This window comes from Dicentrarchus labrax, unplaced genomic scaffold (genome assembly GCF_905237075.1).
Source record: "Dicentrarchus labrax unplaced genomic scaffold, dlabrax2021, whole genome shotgun sequence".
Taxonomy (NCBI): domain Eukaryota; kingdom Metazoa; phylum Chordata; class Actinopteri; family Moronidae; genus Dicentrarchus; species Dicentrarchus labrax.
In genome coordinates, this window is record NW_026136723.1 from 23106883 (window position 1) to 23131769 (window position 24887).

The window sequence follows — 24887 nt, forward strand, 5'->3', positions numbered from 1 at the left end:
TATTTATGGCTGTTTGAGTAACGTTTGCCAAAAACTACAGTGCCAACCATTTTAGGTAATGATGACCTTTTTTTGAACTGTATATTTGTTTGGGGCTGAGTGCCACAGACAGAGTAGAGAAATGTAATGCAATGTTGGTTTTGGTCTTTTCATGAGGTTTGTTGACAATAATACAGAACAGCCTTTTTAGCTAAGCTTTAAATATGATAACACACAGTGGTTCCCAACCTTTTCCATTTAGGGACTCCTTTTCTATCACAGAGTAAACTGACGATCTCCGACTGATAAACTGTACAACGAACACAGGAACTGCAGGAAGTTTGTGTAAAACAAGAAAATTGGATGAATTTTGAGCAGATAATTTCCTAAAATTAGTTTTCTTAACCTTTTTAGGAACTTTTTATGCAATTCTCTGTCTTTATTAGAGGTTTTCTTTATTTTTAACAATCATACAGACTTAACAGACTTCTTCTTTGACAAAGTTAGTGTTTTCTTCTCCCTGACACTTGATTATTGTTCTATTAGCTCTTTGGTTGTTCTAACTTTTCTAATGGAGAACAAAGCTGTTAGGCAGAGTGAAGGCCCTGTGAATATAGCTTATGTTCAGGTCTTCAAAGCTTAGATCTTAAAAAAATAATCTTAACTTTAAAAATAACAATTTTATTTTATTTTCTTCACTGAAATGAACAAGTGCTGAGCTAAAGGTCTACTGTGTACATTTTTAACGCGACCCTCAAAGAAGCTCTGGCGACCCCCCGAGTTGAGAACCACTGTCATAAAACATCGACATACGACTGCACGATCCCAATGTAATGACAATGTAATATATTAAAAATCACAGGGCAATGATGTAACGAGAAGTCATAAAAACGATTCAATAAAAGTTTTTTTCCTTACAGAGCAAAATTTGGTGCACATCCGGCACTCTGGTGGAGGTGGGGGTTTCGGTGCAGCCAAGTTCCTCTTGGAGTTGACAGAAGAAAGGCAGGCGTTGCTGCACAACTCCTTCATAGTTCCTGAATCATCCACCGGAGCCAGGATGATGTTGTGAGGCCGCAAGATCACCCTGAGGGAAGGAGATCAAGATGAGAGTTAGTCAGTTGTATATTGGGAGATTTAATGACACAGAGAGCTTGAAGAAACAGCAACTGTGTTTTTGCTGGTGTCAAACTTTTAAGGCAGCAACTAATGATAGTTTTTCATTATCTGTTAACCTGGTGATTATTGTCTTGGCTTGTTGTCCGATCAGCAATACAAAACCTTAAGATTTTCAGTTTATGATCTGAGGAACTGGAACAAGAGACCATTTCATTGGGTTTTTGTCTTGAAAAATGTCTTAAACTGAAAACTAAAAAAATGTTGGACTAATTCAAATGATTCACTCATAATTCAATCTCTCTCTCTCTAATAAAAGTACACACACATAAATAAAAGATATATACAGGATGGAAAAGCATGACTTACTGAAAGCAGTTGTAGCACTTTTTGGTGTCCAGTTTGACGTGAGGATGTTTTTCAGAGAGACAAGAGGCTGAGCAAAAAACCTCTCGTGACTTCTTCAACTTGACCAGAGTCTCTCCGCTCTGCAGTTCCTTTCCACAGTGGCAACAGACAACGCACTCTTTTGCGAAGGTGAATGTCGGAGTTTCCGATTTAGCAGCTGTATCGTTTGCGACAGAGTTTGAAGTGACACTACCGTCCTCCTGCGGGATGATGGACAGTTACAGTGACGTATGACAACAAACTGCTGTCTCGCTCTCTGCTTTACTGTATGAAATATACTCACTGTATTCCATGTTTGTTCCGATTGTTTGCCTCTTTTCCTCCTCAACAGAGCTGCGTTTTTCTTTTCTGAAGGATGAAAACAAACACTGATCATTAGGTTTATTCAGGGGTGTAGTGGTGCCTGGAGAAGTGAGTTTACTCTACACTAAATTATTCCCCTTTTTTTAAAAAAAGGATAAAAAACCCTTTTATTATTATTATTATTATTATTAGTTATAGTAACTCTTGCATATTTAGCTTTAAAAATGAACCAGTAGTATTATTACTTAACCTCTGCTGCTCGACTTCACTTAGTAAGGATCATTGTGAGATTAAAATCAGCCACAGAAGAGGTGCAGATTTTGCAAACATTACCCAGAGACTACAGCGACACTACACCCCGCTACACACCACATAATCCCACATCTTGACAAATTTATAGTCTCATACCTTGAAGCTTGTCTACAATATCGGGCCGCAGCATGTATGACCTCACACAAGTGCGAGTGCAGAAGAGCTCCACCATGTCCTCGTCGCTTTTATTGTGAACCATGTCGGACATCGGTAGAGAAATGTCGCACATAGTGCACTGGTAGGAAGTCTCAATGCTCTGCAGATTAATAGAAAAAAAATAAAATAACAACCAGATTGTCAGACAAATTATATAATAATAATATAATAATGATTTTTTTCAGCAAAACCTTTAATCAGTGAGCAAGAATTAAATATTTTGGACAACAGTGGGGTTTCGACCTTGAATAAAACCAGAACCACCAATGAATTTAAAAAGCTTACTTCAGCTCATTCCTCTGTGCACCAGTTCTCCATTTGTGTCCTTCATTAAAATGAATGCAGCCAGTGTAGTTTATTTTGAAACAACACCACAGACTAATAATAGTGACAGTTTTCTCATCATGCAGACGCCACTGCAGCATTGACCGACAGTAAAAACATCACCTTCTTCTCTACTGTGTAACTAAGAAAACACAAGCAAAGGCTACTAACATTTGACCTATAATGCACTGAATGCAGGCTCTGGGAGTAACAGATTACATGTAACAGAGTCACAAAATAAAAGTAACTGATCCGTTCAATTACAGGGAGAAAATACATACTTCGACTGCAGTTAAATTTAATAAAACATCCATGATGAATTAATCTCACATAGTTCATTAGTGTTCATTATTACAGCCTCCAGTGAAATAAATGGGTGAAAATTACACCATTATTTTGTTTTTCATTCATTATTATTTTTAAAAGAGGAACAAAGTCACTGAATCGTAACATATTTATGGGCCCTTCCACTAAATCTGTCCCAGATGCAAGTTGTAACTTGTCAATCAACAGCACTGAATCTAATAACACACACATATAAGACATTTGTTTTCTTTTTTATTTGCATATTTGGTAACAAGGTAATCCAAAAGTAACGGAAAGTAATGAAGTTGGATTAAGTTACTGATGTAATCTGATAAAATTACTAGTTATCTTTTAATAAATGCAGCCAGTAATCTAAACGAAGTAACACAATATTAAAGTAATGTAACTTAATTATTTTCTGTAACGTTTGGATTACCTCAACACAACAATATACACATGAAAACAAGAGAAAATAAATGTATTATTAATAAATAGAGAGAGCACCGGATCGGAGGGGAAAACGTGATATTTGTGTTGGGTCGATAACCTGGAGGAGCGGACATTTCCACAGCCGGGAACGTAAACATCAGCACTGACACACTTTATATCACTTTAATATATCTTCCTGTCTGTACTGTCATATCAACGTACCTCATGTACATAAAGAAATCTGTACGTTTATTTCAGCATCCTTTACACTCTGCACTATTTTCTACTGTCTACAAATGTTTTTTATGTATAACTGTACATATTAGATGTTTATTATTTATATTTATGCTGTTAATCTGTGTTTGTACATTGAGAGAAACATAAAAACTGGAGTAAAATTCCTTGTATGTGTGCAGATATCTGGCCAATAAAGTGATTCTGATTCTCTGAGATGCATTTTTCTCTCTCTAGAGCTGCTCGATATGGTAAAAACATCATATTGCAGTTATTTTGACAGATATGATTCAAGTCTTTTGTTGAATAAAATATATTATATATATATTATATAAAAAGGACATAAATATATTTGAATGAAACTTCACCTCCCACACTATATACAGTAAACATGAAAGGAAGCAAACGTTTCACAGATCTTATGTGATAGTAGCCTTCTAACGGCTTCACCCAGCTATAAGTAGTTTCCAAGTCTTTGTTGTAGCTGCATTTCCTTTTATTCATGGTAGTTTCCGTCACCTTCTGCCTAAATCAGCAACACTTGTGATGACTGACGAGCTCATGAAGCCAGCTGGCTCCTCCTGAGGTCCCTCATACTATTATTTTAAGTATTGTGATGATGAAATGCATCAATAATTGTACCATAACTGCACAAACAGATCCTGAACAGCAGCAGGCCTTACTGCAGCAACCGAGTACCATAAATACTCACTACCGGCCCCCAAATGTGCATTAATCTGTGGCTGAAAATAGTCCCATAACGAATGCACAGTTTAATCCTGCCCCTGTTGGAGTGAGCTAAAAACTGCTCTGACCCACTTCTGGTTGTCTGAATGCCACAAATGTTTCTGGTCTTTTCATGGAACAACTAAAATACAGATAACTCCAGTTTTATCATTTCAGAATATTGCTTGGGCACTATATATTATATATATACACACACATATATCTAAAATTTGGACCTGTACTGTATCTATACAGTGTGTCAGTTTTTTGTTTCAGTGTTTCATCAGGTGGATCTTTACAGTTAAACACATTCTTTTGTGTTTTACGTCTTTCTTAAGTGACCATAATTGTGATATTTCTGCACCTCTTTGAACTCCTCCAGACAGTCATCGCTGCAGATGGTCTTCGTCTCCTCCTTCAGCATCAATATGAGTGGTTTGTTGCGTCCGATGGAGTTGCAGTTCTCACACATGGCCATGTTGTGTCTGCTGAAATCGTCCATGCAGGAGTCACTGCAGAACTTGTGGAGAGACCCGTTCAGGGTCAACTCACTTGTGGTCTGTAGGAGATGAGGATAAAGAAGAAGTGAGTACGACAAAGAGTTTATAGTTAAAATTAATACAATGTGTTTTTGCTTACAGTGCAGGATTTGTTGCACATCATGCAGATGGACGGTGGTGTTTGGGCGGGCGGCGTGTTGGACTTAAAAGAAACCAGACAGGTCACACTGCAGAAGTCCTTCATAGTTCCCTTAACATCCACAGCAGCCATGATGAGGTCCAGAGGCTGTGATATCGCCCTGACAGAGGGAAGAAGAGGATAAACAGAATAAACTTTGACACAAAGGTAATGTTTATACAGAAGATTGTGATATGACAATCAGGGTAATGTAGAGGTTGAGAGGCTTGCTTGAATAGCTAGCTAGTTTAAATCAGAACTTTAAAAACAAGACATTATTTACACAACAATGTGTTACTAAAAAGCAAGTTTTAGGCTTCCTCCAGCCACTGGAAACCACTGAATCATACTTTATACTACTACATATGTTACTATGTGCAAGAACAATGGTGTAGTAGTTTAAGATAAAAGTGATGTTTTATTTACAGACTCACTTATGACAGAAATGACAGATCTTGGTGTTTGGTTTGTTGACGGGAAACAAGGCGAATAGGCAGTTTTTGGAGCAGAAGACGTCTGTGAATCCCTTCTTCTGGTAAGCCGTTTGACCCTTCATCATGGCCTTCTGGCAGTGGGAGCAGGTCATCTGCATTTCCTGATGTGCAAGAGAGTAGATTTTAACTTATCCTCCTTCCTTCCACATACAGAATGAAATATGTAACACTGGACCTGCTTATTCCAGCTTTGAATGTTTGCTTATCCTTTCACATTTTCAGATGATGTTATTAAAAAAAAATGCCTTAATGGGGATTTAAATTATGAATATCTCATACATTTAATGTGAAACTCCTATAAATGATTTGTTCAACTATCATTTAAACTCAGGAGAAGTATGTCCCGCTACCTTTGCGTTGTCCGGTTTGTTTGTGACGTCTTGTGTGATGTTGTTGTTGGTTGTTGTCGTCATGGATGTGCTGATTGACAGAGTCACCCACAGATGATAACTGGGAAATGTGGATTGGAGTCTGCAACTTCTCCTGAGACAAACAAACAACAATAAGAAGATAGAAATCAAGTACTGTTGAGACTTTTTATATTCTTGTCAAAAGTCTAAAGTGAGTCTAAAGAAATAATCTACAGCTACAAATGAGCATAATCAGATCATTATACAGCAGAAAGGGTGATGTTGTTGCCAATAGTGTGTCTATAAAGAAAGTTTTATTTATACTTCATACATATTTATTATAATATTAGAGACAAATTGCAAGAAAGTGTGTATACTCACAATGTCCAGTTTTGATACTAATATCTTCACTTCTTTCATTCCAGTTAAAGCAGCTGATAATTTCTTCTTCTTTTCTGTAATGAAATCAAATATGGCTGTAAAACCAAGTAGCAACCAGCAGTGACAAAAACTGCAGTGGCTTGAACGGCCACTTGAGGCTGGTTACAGAAGTGAGTCAATCTCCATTAGGCTTCAAATTAAAATACTCAACTATACAGCAAATATTAAACATGTTTACAGGCTGGTACAAAAACAGTTTTAGTCTCTATAGCTACATTCCCCTTTCATAACAACTGTACTGGGAGGATGAATCTGGTTTGTCTATTTTACTCCAAATTGGTCCATAATTTACAAAATGAACTTCATGTTCTATGGGAGAAGACTTGTCAGAGTGATTTAAACCATAAACTCATTAGGAAACTGTTTACTGAACTAATAAATCAAGTGAGAAGTCGGCTCATTTCTCCATAAGACCGAATGGTGTCTGCTCCCCCTGCTGGCCATTACACAGAATGCAGGTTTAAGACACACAGCTCTGTCCACTACTTATACTATACAGTGGTGATAACCTGACTTTTCCAGATTGATTTTACCTGTATTTAAGATGGCAGAGGAACTTCTACTATCCACATCCATACAGTTCTTTTGTTCCCCTCTTTTCTTTCGATGCTTTTCCCCCACGTGGTTCACTGCGTCCGTCTCCATGGTCTCCTCGAGGTCCGCAGCAGTAGTGTGCTTGGTAGTTAAGCCATCGGCCTTCTCAGTATCACTGCTGTCGTTGTCCTGCTTTGTCACATCTGGTACATCTGTTACATCTGGTATCAAAGGCATTGTGTCACCATATCCATCATTCCTGACACTGTCGTCATCGGTGTCCACGTCCATGTCAAAGTCCACATTCATGTCCTCATCGTCGTCACTGAAACAAATCTTCGCTGCGTCTTCGTTGCTATGAGACACTGTATTCTCAGGTGTTTTGACATCATAGCTCGGAGGTATTTCCTCTGACCCGTCATCCTTCTCTGCGTTCACCTCATCATTCTGCTCCGGTGCCTCATCTTCACACTCCAGCTTCTTGCTCCGGCCTCGGCTTCGTTTCTTCGTGGGACAAACTCTGGAAACTCTGCTGGGTTCTTTTCGTTTTTTTGTTGCCGAAGAGGAGCCTAAAAGAGAGAGAGGTACAGGTATGTGAGAAGATTATTATTATACACTTGTTCACTGTTTGTATCAGTGGATTTCTATCCAGCTGGAGACGCCAAACATTTCCTGATTAATAAAGTTTACACTTCTTGGATTCAACTAATTAACCCTTAGGGGTTCCTTTAAAAAACTTACACATCTGTTCCTATGGCAGAAAAATGCCACCTTCGCAAAAACTGCTGTAAAAATCTTATAAATCAATATTTTTTTCTACTTTAAATGAGTCAATCTTTTAGAACTACTTCATCTTGAAATATACATATCAAATATTTATTATATGTGGGGGATTTTAACCCTTTAAAGGCCAATATGTTTACACAACTCTGCTTTTTTTATTGAAAAAAACAAAAAAACTTATAATTTCCATAAAATAATGTCATGGAGTATATGCTTATAAATATTTTTAGGACCTGAGATGGGTCAATGATTGGCAGCAACATTGATTTTAATGCATTATTATTTTTTCTGCAGTGTCAGATTTTAAACAAAAACTCATTTGTTCGTAAGGGCAAAAAATTGCCATTCCCTAAAACTGCTGTAAAAATCTCATAAATCAATATTTCTTTCCACCTTAAATTAGTCAGTCTTTTAGAACTACTTCAGCTTGAAATATACATATCAAATATGTATCATATTTTGGGTATTTTAACCCTTTAAAGGCCAATAGGTTTACACAACTCCATTTTGCTGCTGCTTCGCTTTGCTTTGCGAACTCGCCGGCGCGTAATTTTGACAAATGTCGATGTAGATTGACGTAAAAGTCGCATCAAATCCGCCTTGGTTGTTCACACTGCGGCCACATTGAAAAAAATCAGACCTGGGTTGGATTCAGGACCACATATGGAAGTGGTCTAAATCTGATTTGAAAAAAGATTTGATGTGTCAAAACATGAAAGGTGGTGGATCAAGCAATTCAAACAAAAACAGGTCTTTTTTCAGAGATGTTGGGGCATTTTAGAAAGAGACAGGCAGGACAATGAGGAGGCAGAAGCGCTATACTGTACAGGAAGCTCATGAGATCATTTTTGACCTCACTGATCTCCCCCTCACCAAACTCAACCTCACCGATCTCCACCTCACCGATCTCCCCTCACCCAGCTGCCCCTTCTGGCCCATCACTCAAAAGAGGCAGATGCAAATTCTGCCTTTGCCAGAGTGATCTGAAAACATCCACAATATGCCAAAAATGCAACGCGTACATCTGCAAACATCATGCCATCACTACCTGCCTCGCATGCAACTGGTTAGTTTGGAAAAGTTGAACATTTTGTAAATTAATGTTGAAATGTTGTTTTATATATATATATATATATATATATATATATTTATATATATATATATATATATATATATATATGTCAGTTAATGAGCTGAATAAAGTTGACTAAAAAGTTGAAACACAGAGGTGGGTGATAATTTATACTTTATGCTATAAATAACAGTCGAACCAGGTTGGGTCATTTTGACCCCAGAGGAATAATAGTCAAAATAATATATGGTAAAAATAATTAATTGTTTCATTTTGTTTTAACTAAAAAATAGGGTATACTTTCATATAAACATGGTCTATTGGCCCGAAATTGTAAAAAAATAAAGGGAAAAATGTGTGGTAGCGGGTTAGACTGAAGTAAGACTAAAGGTGTAACACAGAATTGATTAATAATTTACACTTTATGCTGTAAACAACAGGACCAAAAGGTGTATGGCAATCGGGAAGACAATACGAGGGTTAAGCAATCCTTCTCTTTTTCTTTTTAAACCTGAAATAAAAATGTCCTTTGGTACAAGTAACAAAGTCAGACATTTAATAAGGCCTGAATTAGAGACAGTAAGAAAGTAAGAAATCGTCATTCGTGGAGCATTTTGGTGACAATCAATAACTTTTCTGTCTTACCTCAGATTCACTGGAGGATGATCCTTTATATTACCAGCTTCAATGCCACTAAAAATGTCTGTATTTAAAACAAATTTGATATAATGTATAATACAGTTTAATGGGTAGTAGTAGAGTTTGTGTCTCTTACCGCTCAGCTGAAGAGAACTTTCTGATTCTTCAATGTCCTCCTCAGCGCCACTGTTTTCGGGGCTGTCCTCCAGAACTTCTGGCTCCAGTTCATCTACAGAGGAAAGTTATGTATGTACGCCTTTCAGGTACCGATAGGGCTGGGTGACGAGGTTTACATTAATATGAAGAAATTTATAAAATAATCTGGATATGTTTTTTGGCACGTTAGATTCATATTATTCCACTGACAAGCAGGTGACGGTAATGCACCAAGAACTGCAGAAATCTGCCAGCAAGAGGAAAGGAACAAGAGTACTTGCAAGTAAACATGGATGTAATAAAAATAAATGTGTTTGTTAGACCTCAAGCAGATAAACGGTGCATTTTGTGAACACTCATTAAAAAGTTAAAAAGAAAGCTCCACAGAGCACCTTTAAGTTCTGGACACATACCTGGAACCTCAATTTCCTCAAGAGATTTCCCTTCGAATCTTTCCAGGCATCCCTTCTCCATCGCTGACAGCAGCTGTGAGATTTTTGCAATGTCGGCAGCAGCCTCCGGCGTCTGATAATACTCTCTCTCGGTCCGAATGTCGCGGCCCAGCAGTTTAGCTAGTTGATCGAGCTTGTCGTTCGTGAGGTTGAGAATCTGGAAAACTCTTTCAATGTACTTGTGAAAAAACACAGACCTGAAGTTTGCTTTGTTCTCTGCACCACACCGAGTTACAAAAGCACTGACGCACTGGTGTCCGTAGTAGAAACTTGAACACTTAGCACCAGGTCTTGCAAATAAAAAGGGATTATCTTTATGTACACCACACGACTCTCTCTTGCTCACGAGCAGTTGTAATGCAGTGAGCAGCTCAGGGGTAAACGTAACAGCAACCTTTTTGCCCTTGGTGGTCATGAGATTGATCCGCATCGAGTGCTTCGACAGAATTTGCTCAAACTGCGACTGGCCAACAGCGGCGTCTCCTTGAAGCTCATTCTCGTCCCTTTCTGCGAATGACTTGAGCGTTACTCCTGAAACTTGTTGCATGTTTTTGTTTAAGACAGACAATTGAGCAACTGTCACCCTGAGGAGTGCAGTGTAAACCGGAGAGCTTTCATACATTGTCAGACTTTCAACGGCAGACTCAGCCGTCTTCTCCATGCACTGACAGAAAAGCTGCACATCGCGTGTGAACGGAACGGTCGGCGCGTTTGGGATCGTCAACCACGCCCTTGATGGGTGGGCGTAGCTCCATTCTCTGTCGCACAGCTTCACAAACGTCTCTGCGACGTTTATTGTCTGTTCGTCGGCCTCCTCTTTCAAAGCTCTGGCATAGTTAATCTCACCGATTTTCTTGAGGGAATTTATGAATCTCGTCAAGAGACTCTGTCTGCAAGCGGTCTTTTTCTCTTCATTGAAACCAGTGAGCTCTCTGACGGTTTCACTGACTTTGCTGAAGTTCTCGGGTTTGACGGCCTCTTCAAAGGTACCTATGGACTTCTTCCTCAGCGCTAGCAGGAGTCTTCCCATTATCCTCACCCTCATCGATATGTTGGCTTTATTCTTTTTTTTACTTTTATTCAAGCGGCACAAACACTGGGCCAGCTGCAGTAAATGGGAATCATTCTTAATTACAGATGTAACCTCGTCTCTCTTCATTTTGTTTAATAACTTACTCACATCTGACGAGATTTCTTCGGGGTCTGTGCACTCTGCAGCAGCAACCAAACTTAAGACTTTACTCCTGCGACGTGTCGGAGATTCTGAGGACCTCTTCAAGGAACACCTTTGCATGTGTCGCCACATGTCCTTCCGACAGTACATGACTTTACAGTAGAGACAGAGTGCAAATGTTTGAGCGTTGATGAACACGTTTGGGGTTCTTCTTTTCACTTTCAGTTCTCCGTTGTGAGTCTTCAAAACCTCTTCGTTATGTTTATAATTCCCTCTGTTTCGCAACCTATCCAGTATTACAGTTCGCTCCTTGGAGTATATGGGGAGTTTAAACGCTTCAGCTATTTCAGCCTCTTGCTTTCTATGGGTGAAAAGGTGACGAGCAAGTTTAGTTTGAGGTTTCCCGCAAACGTAACAATAGTTTCTGTTTCTGTAGGAAGTCTTTTTGGACTCTTCTTCAGAGGTCAACTCATCGGAGCTGTAATCAGCCTCGTCCTCCTGCTGGACGCATGAAGCATCGACGGGCTGGTGTTTGTCGTTGCTGGTCAAACCCTCGTCGCTGCTCGGTTCAGCCTCAGGTACGTACTCGTCATCGGAGCAGCATTCTGCAGAACTGGAGGCTCCTGCCATGTCTTCAACCTGGAATTAACAACAAAAGGAGCTCAGCAGTGTGACAGACAACTTCTAACTTAATTCTAGACTAGGGCTGCGTAATATGACCAAACTCTCATATACCAATAACAATATGTATCACCATATAGCACATTTTCTGTAAATTCAATGAATAAACTATTTATATAAAGTGACCACATGGGCATCTTATTACATCTTGAATTATATACTCAATAGTGTTGTTTTTGGCGGCCTGTTTTAATTTTAGTTTTAGTCTAGTCTTTGTGTCAAACTGTCATTTTAGTTTTGATTAGTTTTAGTCACGTTTATACTCTTTTTAGTCTTTCAGTAGATTAAAAGTCTGAGCATTTTAGTCTTATTTTAGTCAGAATTATCCATGACTATTTTCGTCTAGTTTTTGTCAATGAAAACTGTATTTTAGTCTCTTTTTAGTAATGCAATTCTATTTAACCCAGTTAATATAGTACAAGTACCTAGTATAGTATAGAAAAAAACAAAAACATTTTTAAGTCACCCATTTCTCAAGTCAAACAAGGTTATCTTATTATATTATTACCTTATAGACTCAAGAATACATTCAATTCCAGACATGGAAGACGCTCTGATTTGAATTTACAGAATATTTATTTTGATTTGCCTCCCTGCCTCATTAAACACCTCCACCAGAGTGCATATTTGTTTCATATGAACCCGAAGTCTAATTTGTGAACAGAATAAACATTTTTTTTATTTTTTTTTTTTTACAACCCTACTGTAGACATTATCTAATAACACCATCAGTGTACCAGTATAAAATACAAAGCTTCATTCAGTGCTTACTTTCAGACTTCAGACTTTCATATTCTCTCTTTTGTTCAACTTATTCTGGTCACTTATCTGTCTCACTGGGGTTTGTAATTTGAATATGCATTTGCTATTAATATTGACATTTTCTCAACTGAATAAACAATTTAGCGAATTTATTTTTAATTGAGCCGAAATTATAAATTGGTTAGTCTGTCAACAGAAAATACGGAGGAGAATGTGGCATTTTAAATTGGCAGGTTAATCAATAATGAAAATAAAAATAAGCTGTGGCCCTAAAATAACAGAAATAAAAAAGAATTTAAACGTTAAAAAACATTAGCTGCAGCCTTCATGGAGACGATAATGACCCTCCATCTACCTGGTGATCAATAAGGGAAACACATTGAACACCTACAGTTTCCTCCTCTGGTGAAGGTGCAGCAGCATTTAGGTCCGTTTGTGATGTGTTCAGTTCTCCACCGGATTCCTGTAACTATTAAGAAGATAGAAAGTCAAAGTACTGCAAGTTGAAACTCCAACAGTGTTCATTATGTAGTCTTATATAATCTAAATATAAATCCAACGCAACAGTTATGTTATAAATCTTTAATGTTGACTTTTTGTTGACAATATGTACAAGATATCTGTAAACATGTCTGCAATAGATGTCAACAGCTGAAACTTTAATTATTCATGACATGATGACAAGGCTCATATTTAACCACAAACTTTAAATCAAGACACTCTGCAAAAAATAAACCTACTTCTGAGCGCCACGGGTAAGAGGAGTCCCCGTAGTCGTACGTTATCTCCTCGCCTGGAGATATTTTCTTCACTGCAAACAGGCACAAGTGTGGCTTCCCCTTATAAACAATTCTCTTCATTCTGCAGTTGGGATTTATGTGATCATCGTTCACAAGTCTCCCGAGGGTCCCATCCTCTTTTGAAGCATCAATGCTGCAAGGAAAACACTCTTAATGAAACTTCAGCCCTTCTTAAAACAGCTGTTCATCACACTGACTGATGGTGAGGACAGACTGGGGACTGTTCGGTGTTTTGTGGATTCAATCAGTCAAGATGTTAACACAAATTTACATTGACATGACTTGACATTTAGGTCTTTTTACTGCACACACAAGAAATTCACTCAAACATTAACCACTGGTTCTCACACTATAGTACATGTACCTTTGGTGGTCTGGGAGCTGCCTCTCATGGTCTCAGTAATATTTTTTAAAAAGGTAATAAAGCAATATAAATATATATAATACTATCAAAATACTTGAAATATTAGGTTGCTGAAATGTGATTTAAAATAAGTTTTGCTTTTCCTGTAATATGTTTTTTGTTTTAATATCAGCCAGCTACGTCGTCAATTTCACCCCAAAATCCATGATTAGTTATGAGCTAAAATGTGATTGTGATGTGACCTAGTGAAACTATTGTCCACTAATTTAGCTTTGGTTTTTGAACTGGTTCAGTTCAGGATTCAAGAGTCAACATTAAATAATCTTATTAGAAATAAACCGGCCTCCTGTGTGAACTGTCTGTAGCTAATACGGTCGGCCTGCGCTACTGTATTTTAATGTCGGTCACAATGGTCGTACTTGGGGAGCATAATATTTTCTGAGGTGGTAAAAAGTTTGAGAAACACTGACATGAACCAAACATTAAACAGAAGATCTGAAATACAGTGGGTACGGAAAGTATTCAGACCCCTTTACATTTTTCACTCTTTGTTTCATTGCAGCCATTTGCTTAAATCAAAAAAGTTCATTTTATTTCTCATTAATGTACACTCAGCACCCCATCTTGACAGAAAAAAACAGAAATGTAGAAATTTTTGCAAATTTATTAAAAAAGAAAAACTGAAATATCACATGGTCATAAGTATTCAGACCCTTTGCTGTGACACTCGTATTTAACTCACATGCTGTCCATTTCTTCTGATCCTCCTTGAGATGGATCTGCTCCTTCATTGGAGTCCAGCTGTGTTTAATTAAACTGATTGGACTTGATTAGGAAAGGCACACACCTGTCTATATAAGACCTTACAGCTCACAGTGCATGTCAGAGCAAATGAGAATCATGAGGTCGAAGGAACTGCCCAAGGAGCTCAGAGACAGAATTGTGGCAAGGCACAGATCTGGCCAAGGTTACAAAATAATTTCTGCAGCCCTCCAAGGTTCCTAAGAGCACAGTGGCCTCCATAATCCTTAAATGGAAGAAGTTTGGGACGACCAGAACTCTTCCTAGACCTGGCCGTCCAACCAAACTGAGCAATCGTGGGAGAAGAGCCTTGGTGAGAGAGGTAAAGAAGAACCCAAAGATCACTGTGGCTGAGCTCCAGAGATGCAGTAGGGAGATGGGAGAAAGTTCCACAAAGTCAACTATCACTGCAGCCCTGCACCAGTCGGGGCTTTATGGCAGAGTGGCCCACGGAAGCCTCCACTCAGTGCAAGACATATGAAAGCCCGCATAGAATTTGCCAAAAAACACATGAAGGACTCCCAGACTATGAGAAATAAGATTCTCCGATCTGATGAGACCAAGATTTAACTTTTGGCGTTAATTCTAAGCGGTATGTGTGGAGAAAACCAGGCACTGCTCATCACCTGCCCAATACAATCCCAACAGTGAAACATGGTGGTGGCAGCATCAGGCTATGGGGGATGTTTTTCAGCTGCAGGGACAGGACGACTGGTTGCAATTGAAGGAAAGATGAATGCGGCCAAGTACAGAGATATCCTGGAAGAAAACCTCTTCCAGAGTGCTCAGGACCTCAGACTGGGCCGAAGGTTCACCTTCCAACAAGACAATGACCCTAAGCACACAGCTAAAATAACAAAGGAGTGGCTTCGGAACAACTCTGTGACCATTGTTGACTGGCCCAGCCAGAGCCCTGACCTAAACCCAATTGAGCATCTCTGGAGAGATCTGAAAATGGCTGTTCACCATCCAACCTGACAGAACTGGAAAGGATCTGCAAGGAAGAATGGCAGAGGATCCCCAAATCCAGGTGTGAAAAACTTGTTGCATCATTCCCAAGAAGACTCATGGCTGTAGTAGCTAAAAAGGGTGCTTCTACTCAATACTGAGCAAAGGGTCTGAATACTTGTGACCATGTGATATTTAAGTTTTTCTTTTTTAATAAATTTGCAAAAATTTCTACATTTGTTTTTTTTCTGTCAAGATGGGGTGCTGAGTGTACATTAATGAGAAATAAAATGAACTTTTTTGATTTTAGCAAATGGCTGCAATGAAACAAAGACTGAAAAATTTAAAGGGGTCTGAATACTTTCCATACCCACTGTATAACCAGTAATCTCACCGCCAGCCTTTTCCCTTCCATGAGAAGTCAAACAAATAATCGTTGAGAGTATCAGGACATTTCTTCTTCCTGGTTTCTTTGTTGGAAGAGATGTTCCCCCGATACTCGACTACGAAGGTCGATGGTTCAATTGATTCACGGGTAAACACACCTCTCCCTATAACCGCAAGAATAAATTAAAAAAAAAAAAACAGTCCAAGTTACATCCAATTATTGTCCAACATCCCACTGAAAGCTTGCAACAAACACATAAAACATCAGACATACCTGTAGATTAGAGCATTACTGGATATATCAGTCTCATTATTTGGAGCTAAAATAATCTTTATTAATAAAATCAACTAATAAAAATGCCAACAGTGTGTTGTGAATTTATCTACGAAATCTAGATTTCAATTTCTTAAATAAGTAATGAATAAATAAAAAAACCTTTAACAGGGTCAATAAACGTTTCTTCCAGGAAGGGTTTGTCTCTGCAGTCCTTAATGTGCTCCACAGCATCTTGTTCAGGAGTCTGCCGCCTTCTCTGCTTCCTTGGGACAGTTTGTTGTTCCATAGCATCTGGAAGGATTATCCACAATTGTTAAATATTAAAGCATAAACAAGACTAACATTGGTCTCATACACAAACCCTGAAAAACTGCCCTAAAGCATTTTATTATATGTGATATATTTTAGTTTTATTCATACCAATAAGCTAATTAATCACCAATTATTGAGAACACATGTACAATTTAATGCAATGCAATGCAATATAAAAGCTCAAAAAAGCTGTGGTGAAACTAATCATGTTAATTTGTCTGTGTTGTGACAATTTAACTCCCTGACGTTGTATTAGAGTCCATTATATTAGTGACGTATCTGCTGTGACCAAACTGTTCCGAACTACCTGTGGGAAAACTAAAAGTCAAATATTATGAAATATTTTTATATATTCTGACCTCATTATATTAACATTGACTTCTGAGTACAGCTGCAACAATTAATTGATAAGTTGTCAACTATTAAATGAATCAACTATTTTGATAATCGATCATTTTGAGTTCTTTTTTTTAAATTTCAGCTTCTCAAATGTGAATATTTTCTGGATTCTTTACTCCTCTATGACAGTAAACTGAGTATCTTTGTGTTGTGGACAAAATAAGACATTAATATTTGGGCTTTGGGAAACTAGGATCTCCACTGTCACCATTTTCTCACATTTTATGGAACAATCAATAATCAATTCATGGAGAAAATGATTTACAGATTAATCTATAATTGAAAATAATTGTTAGTTGCAGCCCCACTTCTGAGACACTTTGTGCATTCGTAAATAAACTTTACCTACTTGAATAAAGCATTTATAATGATGCTTAACATCATAAAATAAAAATTTAAATATTTTTTAAATCCTTTACTTGTGCAACCTGTGTGAGACTCTTCTTCTGTGGTGTGTCCAGTTCAGTAATTAATACCACATTTGAATATTTAAAATGATTACATTTTTATTCAAATTGACCAAGAGGGAATCTTATGGTCAGTTAAGAGACAATGAAGTAATGTCCATTATCGACTGGAATAGATTAGATTACAGATAAATAGGAAGGGGAAACAGTTATCTTCACTACATACCGCTGTACTGAACTACAGGATCTGATTCTTCATCGTCCTCCTCAGATTCCTCGTTTTCAGGGTTGCCCTGCTCCACATCGGGCTCCAATTCATCTTGAATAAAAAAAAAAGGACACAGCATGCATACATTGTAATTTAAGAAGGGATTTGTCTCTACTACACAAGCACTGGCAGGTCAGACGTGTGTATTATACATACCCTCAATCTCAATCTCCTCCAGAGAGTTTCCTTTGAATCTTTCAAGAGAGCCCTTTTCCATCGCCAGAAGGAGTTTTGCTATTTTTGCAAGTTCCACCGCTGCCTCCGGCGACCGATAATAGTCCCTGTCTGCCCGGATGTCGTGGCCCAACAGTTTGGCCAGGTGATGGAGCTCGTCGTTCTCCAGGTTGAGAATCTGAAAGACTCTCGCGATGTGCTTGTGAAGATGCACCGACCTGAGATGGTCTGGGTTCTTTGCCCGACACAGACTTGAAAAAGCCCTGATGCAGTTCCCTCCGTGGTAAAGGCTGGTAGCAGAAGAGTTAGGCTTTCGCAAACAAGAAAGGATTGTCCTTGTGGACACCACAGGCTTCTCTGTTGCTCACAAGCAGTGACATTGCACTGACGAGTTCAGAGGTCAACAAGACAGCAACGTCTTGGCCGGCCCTGCTCAGGATATTTATTCTGATGAAATGTTTGGACAGCACTTGCGTCGTGTCGCCTCTCTCCTGGAATGACTTCAGGGTCATTTTTGAAACCTCGGGAGCACATTTGTTTAAGACCGACACTTGTGCCAGCGTCACTCTGCAGAGAGCATTGTACACCTGTGGGCTGCGCTGCACTCTCAGGCTTTCAATGGCAGAAGCCGATGTTATTTCTAAGTACTTGTAGAAAGTCTGCATGTCGCGTGTGAACGGTATCGTAGACGGTTTGTTCACTTTTCGTCCACTCAACGAAGCCAGTGCTGTCTGGGAGACAAGTTCACTCCATTCTTTTGCACACAACTTTATGAACGTCTTTGTGTCTTTCATCATCTGCTCATTCCCGTCAGCACCAGCGAGGACAATGGCGGCAATTTTTTTGAGCGAATGTCCTAATTTCAAAGCGAGAGTTGGTTTTTTATAGCTCTGCATCTTTTCATTAAAACCAGTGATGTCTTTGACGGCCTCAACGACTTTGTAGAAGTTTTTGGGTTTGACGGCATCTTCTAAGCTAAATATCGATTTGTCGTGCAGCGCAAGCAAAAGTCTTCCCATTTCTCGCAGCTTCTGTCTGATGAACTCGTGTTTATTTGCTTTGTTTCCATACCTCTCGCACAGAGACTGTGCCAGCTGCATTAGGAGGAGATCATTTTGAACTGTGAACGCAATCTCATCTTGTTTCATACCCAAAAGCATCTTCCACACACCAGATGGAAGATTATGGGAGTATGGTGACTCCGCAAGAGAAATCTCACTTAAGACTCTTTTCTTGCCACCTGTTGTAGACTTTGACATTGGCCTAGCGTGACATCTGGATACATGCCTCCACAATTCCTTCCGCTGCAACATGCCTTTACAGTACAGACAGTGCGCGTGGCTTTTAGCATTGACCGCCACCGTTGTAGGTCGTCTTCTCAGTTTCAACTGTCCACTTTTATTCTTCATCACCTCTTGATTGTGTTTGTAATTTCCCAGGTTACGTAAATGGTCAAACACCCGTCTTCGCTCCCTGGAGTTTTTCGGCAACGCAGCAGCTTCAGCGATATCAGGCTCTTCATCAGCGTGCGTTAAAAGGTGTCGAGCAAGTTTAGAAACACTTTTCCCGCAGACGTAACAATGATTTTTAATGGTGTAAAAGCGCTCGTCTGGCTTTTGTGTATACTTGCTGGGTTTGTAGTCTTCATCCGAGGCGGGTTCATCAGAGTTGAAAGCAGCTTCGTCCTCAGGCTGGGGGCTTAAAGCATCATCGTATTCCAGCGGCTCCGTCACCTCTTGAGAGGAATCCATATTTGTTAAAGGAGAACTGTCCCTAAAGTCCAGCTGACTGTTGGCAAAACTGTCATTTTCATGACTTGGTCCGCTGTCAGAGAGTTTGTCATCATCTTCATCGTCATCAGAGCCAGAATTATCAGAGTTGGACGATGCCGCAGAGTCCTCAAGCTGGAAATACAGTACAAACAAGAAACATATACATATAGATTACTTTATACGTACACACAGAAAAACATGCTCTGCAAGTATGCTGTTAAAACATTATAGTTGTAGTTCAGCATTTTGGAAAATCTACTTAGAAGTGTTAATTGAGATCAATTAAATGACCACACTAATGTCAGCCAGCAGCTAGTAAGCTTAGCTTAGTGTATAATTAAGATTGGACAGGGACAAACAGCTAGCCTGGCTCCGTCCAAAAGGTAACAAAACAGCCATCCCCTCTAAAACTCACCAGTCAACATGTTATCTATCTATAACCTGTACAAAAAACAAAACCAGGCGCAGTTACACTGAATCAGTGAGCTCTAGAGGTGTGTGACAGTGTGCACATGTTGCAGAACTGTCTTATTTGGAGGAGTGGGCAGAGAATGTGGTGTTTTACATACCCTTTCATTCTTTGGTGTTGAAGTTGCATAAAAGTGTGTTTGTGAAGTACTTGATCCAGCAAAGGACTCCTGTAAATGTGTGAGAGAAAAAAAGGGTTAAATTTGACACTGCAAATCTGAGTGACTTTGTGTACTTTACTGAGTACCGAGTCCCCATGTAGGATCAAAAATGAACATTGCACACAGTTGCCAGTATAACTATATAAACAACCTAGAAACTCTGTCTCAAAAACTGTATACATACTTGTTGTTTTGGGCATCTAAAACATGGCATGTGCACTCAGTTGCCAGCTTATTATATTCTATATTATTTATTCATATTTAATTAAGCAAGTTAAATGATAATTTAGTAATACATTTGAACAGTATCACAAACTTTATAAACATTATAACTTTAATGGAGGATTTACTGCAGGACTGTTGCATTTTCCCGCATTGATTTTAGCTGGATGTGCCTAATAAACTAGTAAAAGACAGTAATTTTAATACAGAAATAAAAAACAAGGTTCTTTCTATCACACAAACCTACCCTTGAGCGCCACGAGTAAGAGGCGTCCCCGTAGTTGTACGTTATCTCCTCGCCTGGAGAGATTTCTTTCACTGCAAACAGGCACAAGTGTGGCTTCCCCTTGCAAACAATTGTCTTCATTTCACAGTTGGGACTTATGTGATCATCATTCACAAGTCTTCCAAGGGTCTTATCCTCTGTCGAAGCATCAATGCTGCAAGAAAAGATAAAACACCCTTAATGACACTTCAACCATACTTTAACCTATCCAGAGGTCTCGTCATGATAAACCTGAATAACAAGCAGGTAACTTACCACCATTGTGCTCCTTTCCATGTAAACTCAAACAAAAAACTGTTTAGCGCATCACCACATTTCTTAGGGGTTGTGTGTTTGTGAGGAAAGATGTTCCCCCGATATTCGACAACAAACATTGATGGTTTAAGGGCTTTGTGGGTAAAGACTCCTCTCCCTAGAGAAGCAAAGATTCACATGAAAACATTAGTCAAGTGTATTTATGGTCCATTTATCAGAGCCAGTGGTAACTTGCATGACCATAACCATTAGTTTACTTCGACAAAGCAAATATAACAGAGAGAGAAATCTCCTCTTGGCACTCAAATAAAACATATCTTCAAATCCATCCTGCCAAAAAGGGGAATAAAGGATTTTTCTATATATATTTTACTACAGAAAAATTCACATTTTCAGCAGTGTCTGACTCTAAACAACAGGAATGTTTCTATTATTATTTACAAGTGGGTGTATATTGGTTTTTACTTTTATGTAAACAATAGTCTGTGACAGGGTTCCCACTCTTTTTGAGTAATCATTTTTCTTGACAATACCGGGCCGCATAGGTGGCCATCGTTTGTGCATTATTCGTGTTAGTTCCTCTAACTGTAACATTTGGCCACAGGCTAATTAACATTTTATAAGATAACACAGATTATTTCCAGAATATTTGGTCATTTTAGTCAATTTCCAGGTGTTTTTCCAGGTGACTAGAAAATTAGTCTCTAAATTTCCAGGTTTTCCAGGATGTATGGGAAGCCTGTGTTACCTTCATACATCACAACTTAGTTCACTCCAACTCCCCCGTAAACACACAAGCTACTGATTATTTGAATCATTCACATCTACATATCATATTATGATTACCCTAGACTGTAAGACCAGAAATCTCTTCAATATCAATATAGAAGCTACTATCAGGTAAATCTTACCTTTAAAGGAGTCTATATACCTTTCCTCCAGAAAAGGTTTATCTTTGCATGCAACTATGTGTTTCAGGGCATCTTGCTCTGGAGTCAGTCGCCTTTTCTTCTCCATGGTAGCTGGAAAAGATACACAATTAGGTTTGGTTGATATGAGATCTGCTGATCTAAACAATGTTCTCTGTACATATATGGCAGACAATAGAAGGTTTTGGCTCATAGCAACTAAAACTGCTTAATAAAAGTGTTTTTCATCCATAGAATATGCTGATGTTTTTCTCCGTTGCAATAAGAGAGTTTGTTTGACAAATTAAGAAGCTCTTCAGGTCATTTTATCAGTTTTGTTAAGTGAAATAAAAATGTTATTTCCCGTCTCAATTTGCTGCAAATTCCATAAACAATGGCAGTTTGTGCTGATTTAACTCAGTAGTTCCAAACGTGGGGGTCACCAAAGCTTCATGGGGGAAAAATATACATAATATTGATTATATTTCAGAATTTTGTTCATTTCTCTGCAGAAAACTAAAGGATTTTTTAAAAAGTTTAGCTTATTATTTAAGATAGAAACTTTAAAGACCTGAACACAAACTATTTCCTACTTAACAGACTTTTCCTGCATTAGAAAAGTCTGCAGATAAAACTACCACAAGAACTAACAGCATCAGAGAGAATAAAACACAATTTGTCTTAAAAAGAGGCATATTGAGTAGTTGAGGTTGTTATATATAGAAAACAAAACATAAAACAATATAAAAAGCTCCATAAATTATCAGAAAAAAAAGACATAATAGAAAACATAAAGGCTACTCTGAATAAATACACACTATATGCATATAGATATGATATAAAACATTCATAATAACTCATGAGGGGTCGTCGGTTTACTGAATGATAGAAAAAAGGTCGGGAACAACTTCTACCTACAAACACGAGCTCTATGGAGGACTGAAAGTGCCACAATTAAATAAATAAATACACCATTGAATAATTACTTAAATGTGTCATTAATGAATTCAAATACCGATTCATTTAATGTAAAACACATATATAATTATTTCACTGTTTACATTTCATGGTCAGCCAGCCATCAAACTCAGTGGGTGGGGCCAACGCGAATCTAGCCTGATCCATTGCTTTGGTCTGAAGTAGAGTGCCTGGAAGATCTTCATGAACTTTCTAGGGCAGAGGTCGCTAACAGGCGAGTCTGGACCCAGACACCGTCCTATGCGGACCCAGACCTATAATCAATTCATTATTGAGGATTCTAAATTTTGATGGGGAGCTTCTATTTTAACCAGCACAGCTTTTTTAGTCTTTACGGTATTTGTTTAGCAGATCAGGAAGCTCACAGACCAATCGCATGCTAGTTAAGCCATCCCACGTGATGCTGCTCAGCCACTCAAATCTGTTTAAACAGCGCGACTGAATACAGAGATGAGAGCGATGAGAGAGGAGAGACAGACGGAAAGAGAAGTCACAGATACATGGAGAGGAAACAGAGAGATGAGTGAGCGCGAGACAACAGAAGATTTATGGCGCTCTCTAAGAAGAGAAAAGTGGATAGAAAATCGAGCTTTTAATGGACATATTCATTCACATTCATTCTTCCCACTGGGAGCACATAACCAGTGTGTCTCATATGTTCAGAGACCGTGGCGCTGATTAAAAGTGCCAGTGTGAAACGCCACTATGAGACAAAACACAAAGTTTTCATCAAACATACCCACTCAAGTCTGAACAAGGTCACAGAAAATAAGCAGGCTCAGATCCCAATATGATCACTCAACCAGTGTCCTGACCAGTGTTGGGAGTAACGGCGTTTATAACGGCGTTACTAACGGCGTTATTTTTTCAGTAACGGGGTAATCTATGTTGTAAATGCGATGATGATCGGCTGGGTGGGCGGATGCCAAGACAGAGACAATGGCGACGAGCTAGGGAAATTCAAAGGTAGCGATATCAAACTGGAAGTACCGACACTACTACTCGCTTACTGAAGTTAAAGGAAGAATGTTTATGTAACGTGTGTGAATTTTATTTTCAATATTTATTTTGTATATATTTTTATTTCTATGCATATGGCCGGCTGTAACCTATTGAGTTCAAATAAATACCAAATGTTCTAAAATACTGTATATAGTGTTTTTATTCTTTATTCAGTGATTATAAAATATCTTTAACGTTATAGAAGATGTTATAGAAATGTAATTATAGACCATAAAGAATAACGTTAGTTACTTTGCTGAGTAACTAATTACTTTTACAATGTGGTAACTGAGTTACTAAAGTAATTTGTAACTATAACTAATTACTTTTTTAAAGTAAGATGACCAACACTGATCCTGACCCATTGATTCACTGCCCAACGAGGGAGAGAGGTTAGAGCTCGATTCTCTCACTGAACAACAGAAAGTGTATAGAAAGATATAACAAAGAGAAACTGTTCAATTGTAAAGACGTGTTGATATTCATTTATAAAATTTGTTGAGACTGTTAATCAAGATATGAAACAGTCAACAAAGAAAAAGGGAAACTCAAGCTGCTGCTACACTTTATTTTATTTTTTAGGGTAACCAATCAGGCGTTAGGATCCGCCTACCAACTTTTGATGGGTGAGTTAATTCATGAAATGTAAATGTAAACAGTGAAATAATGATATCTGTGTTTTACATTAAATGAATCAGTATTTTAATTAATTAATGACACATTTAAGTAATTATTGAATGGTGTATTTATTTATTTAATTGTGGCACTTTCAGTCCTCCACAGAGCTCAAACAATAAATAATAAGTAAATACAACAGTGGAGTTTGCCTGTTTTGTTAGGACTGAGTTGAATCTGACATTTGTTTACTAAGAACTGTGCACATGCTAACAACAACAACTAACAACAACAACAACTAACAACAACAACTACTGAGTGCTACCTGAGCTAGAATCGGTTTACCATTACGTTAGTGTTAAATTACTGTATGTTCGACACATATATATATTAAAAACAGCGACATTTACCTTTGCTTCAGGGTCCTACAGTAGAAAGAAGAAGATAAACACAGGCTGCTAACACTGTGGCGGCCATATTTCCTTTCTTTCCTCTTTCGAGAGACCACGTGACTGCGCCGGCGCGTTACGTAGCACGAGTGGCAGCAGCTCCGGCCAATCACCGATCAACACGT

At 38.4% G+C, this 24887-nt stretch overlaps 3 protein-coding genes across 5 annotated transcripts in view; all 3 read right to left on the bottom strand.

Annotated features, from left to right (window-relative positions):
- The window catches only part of LOC127357523 (zinc finger MYM-type protein 4-like), a 20331-nt gene extending 14061 nt beyond the window's left edge, over nt 1–6270 (bottom strand). For 2 of the 3 annotated variants that reach the window (XM_051389757.1, XM_051389755.1), the window contains exons 1-9: nt 6197–6270; nt 5816–5948; nt 5406–5566; nt 4933–5092; nt 4658–4852; nt 2215–2374; nt 1787–1851; nt 1465–1703; nt 898–1066 (exon numbers count right to left, since the gene is read on the bottom strand). In XM_051389757.1, the coding sequence (XP_051245717.1) occupies nt 898–1066; nt 1465–1703; nt 1787–1851; nt 2215–2374; nt 4658–4852; nt 4933–5092; nt 5406–5566; nt 5816–5878 (1212 nt within the window). In that variant the 5' untranslated portion in view covers nt 5879–5948; nt 6197–6270. The remainder of the gene's footprint in view (nt 1–897; nt 1067–1464; nt 1704–1786; nt 1852–2214; nt 2375–4657; nt 4853–4932; nt 5093–5405; nt 5567–5815; nt 5949–6196) is intronic. The other variant, XM_051389756.1, reaches the window with a different exon arrangement.
- Nucleotides 5899–17956, bottom strand: LOC127358310 (uncharacterized). Its single transcript, XM_051391302.1, has 11 exons — nt 17629–17956; nt 17431–17523; nt 16246–16377; nt 15817–15973; nt 13250–13442; nt 12901–12978; nt 9854–11705; nt 9421–9513; nt 6790–7359; nt 6193–6270; nt 5899–5948 (listed from the first exon to the last, which is right to left on the bottom strand). Exons 1-11 carry the CDS (start codon nt 17687–17689, stop codon nt 5899–5901), a joined length of 3357 nt encoding a protein of 1118 aa, XP_051247262.1. The 5' UTR covers nt 17690–17956.
- On the bottom strand, nt 17952–24833 carry LOC127357526 (uncharacterized). The gene is made up of 6 exons (XM_051389767.1): nt 24724–24833; nt 21722–21832; nt 20811–20967; nt 20517–20709; nt 19988–20056; nt 17952–19550 (listed from the first exon to the last, which is right to left on the bottom strand). Exons 2-6 carry the CDS (start codon nt 21825–21827, stop codon nt 17952–17954), a joined length of 2124 nt encoding a protein of 707 aa, XP_051245727.1. The 5' UTR covers nt 21828–21832; nt 24724–24833.
- Between the last annotated feature and the right edge of the window lie 54 nt (nt 24834–24887).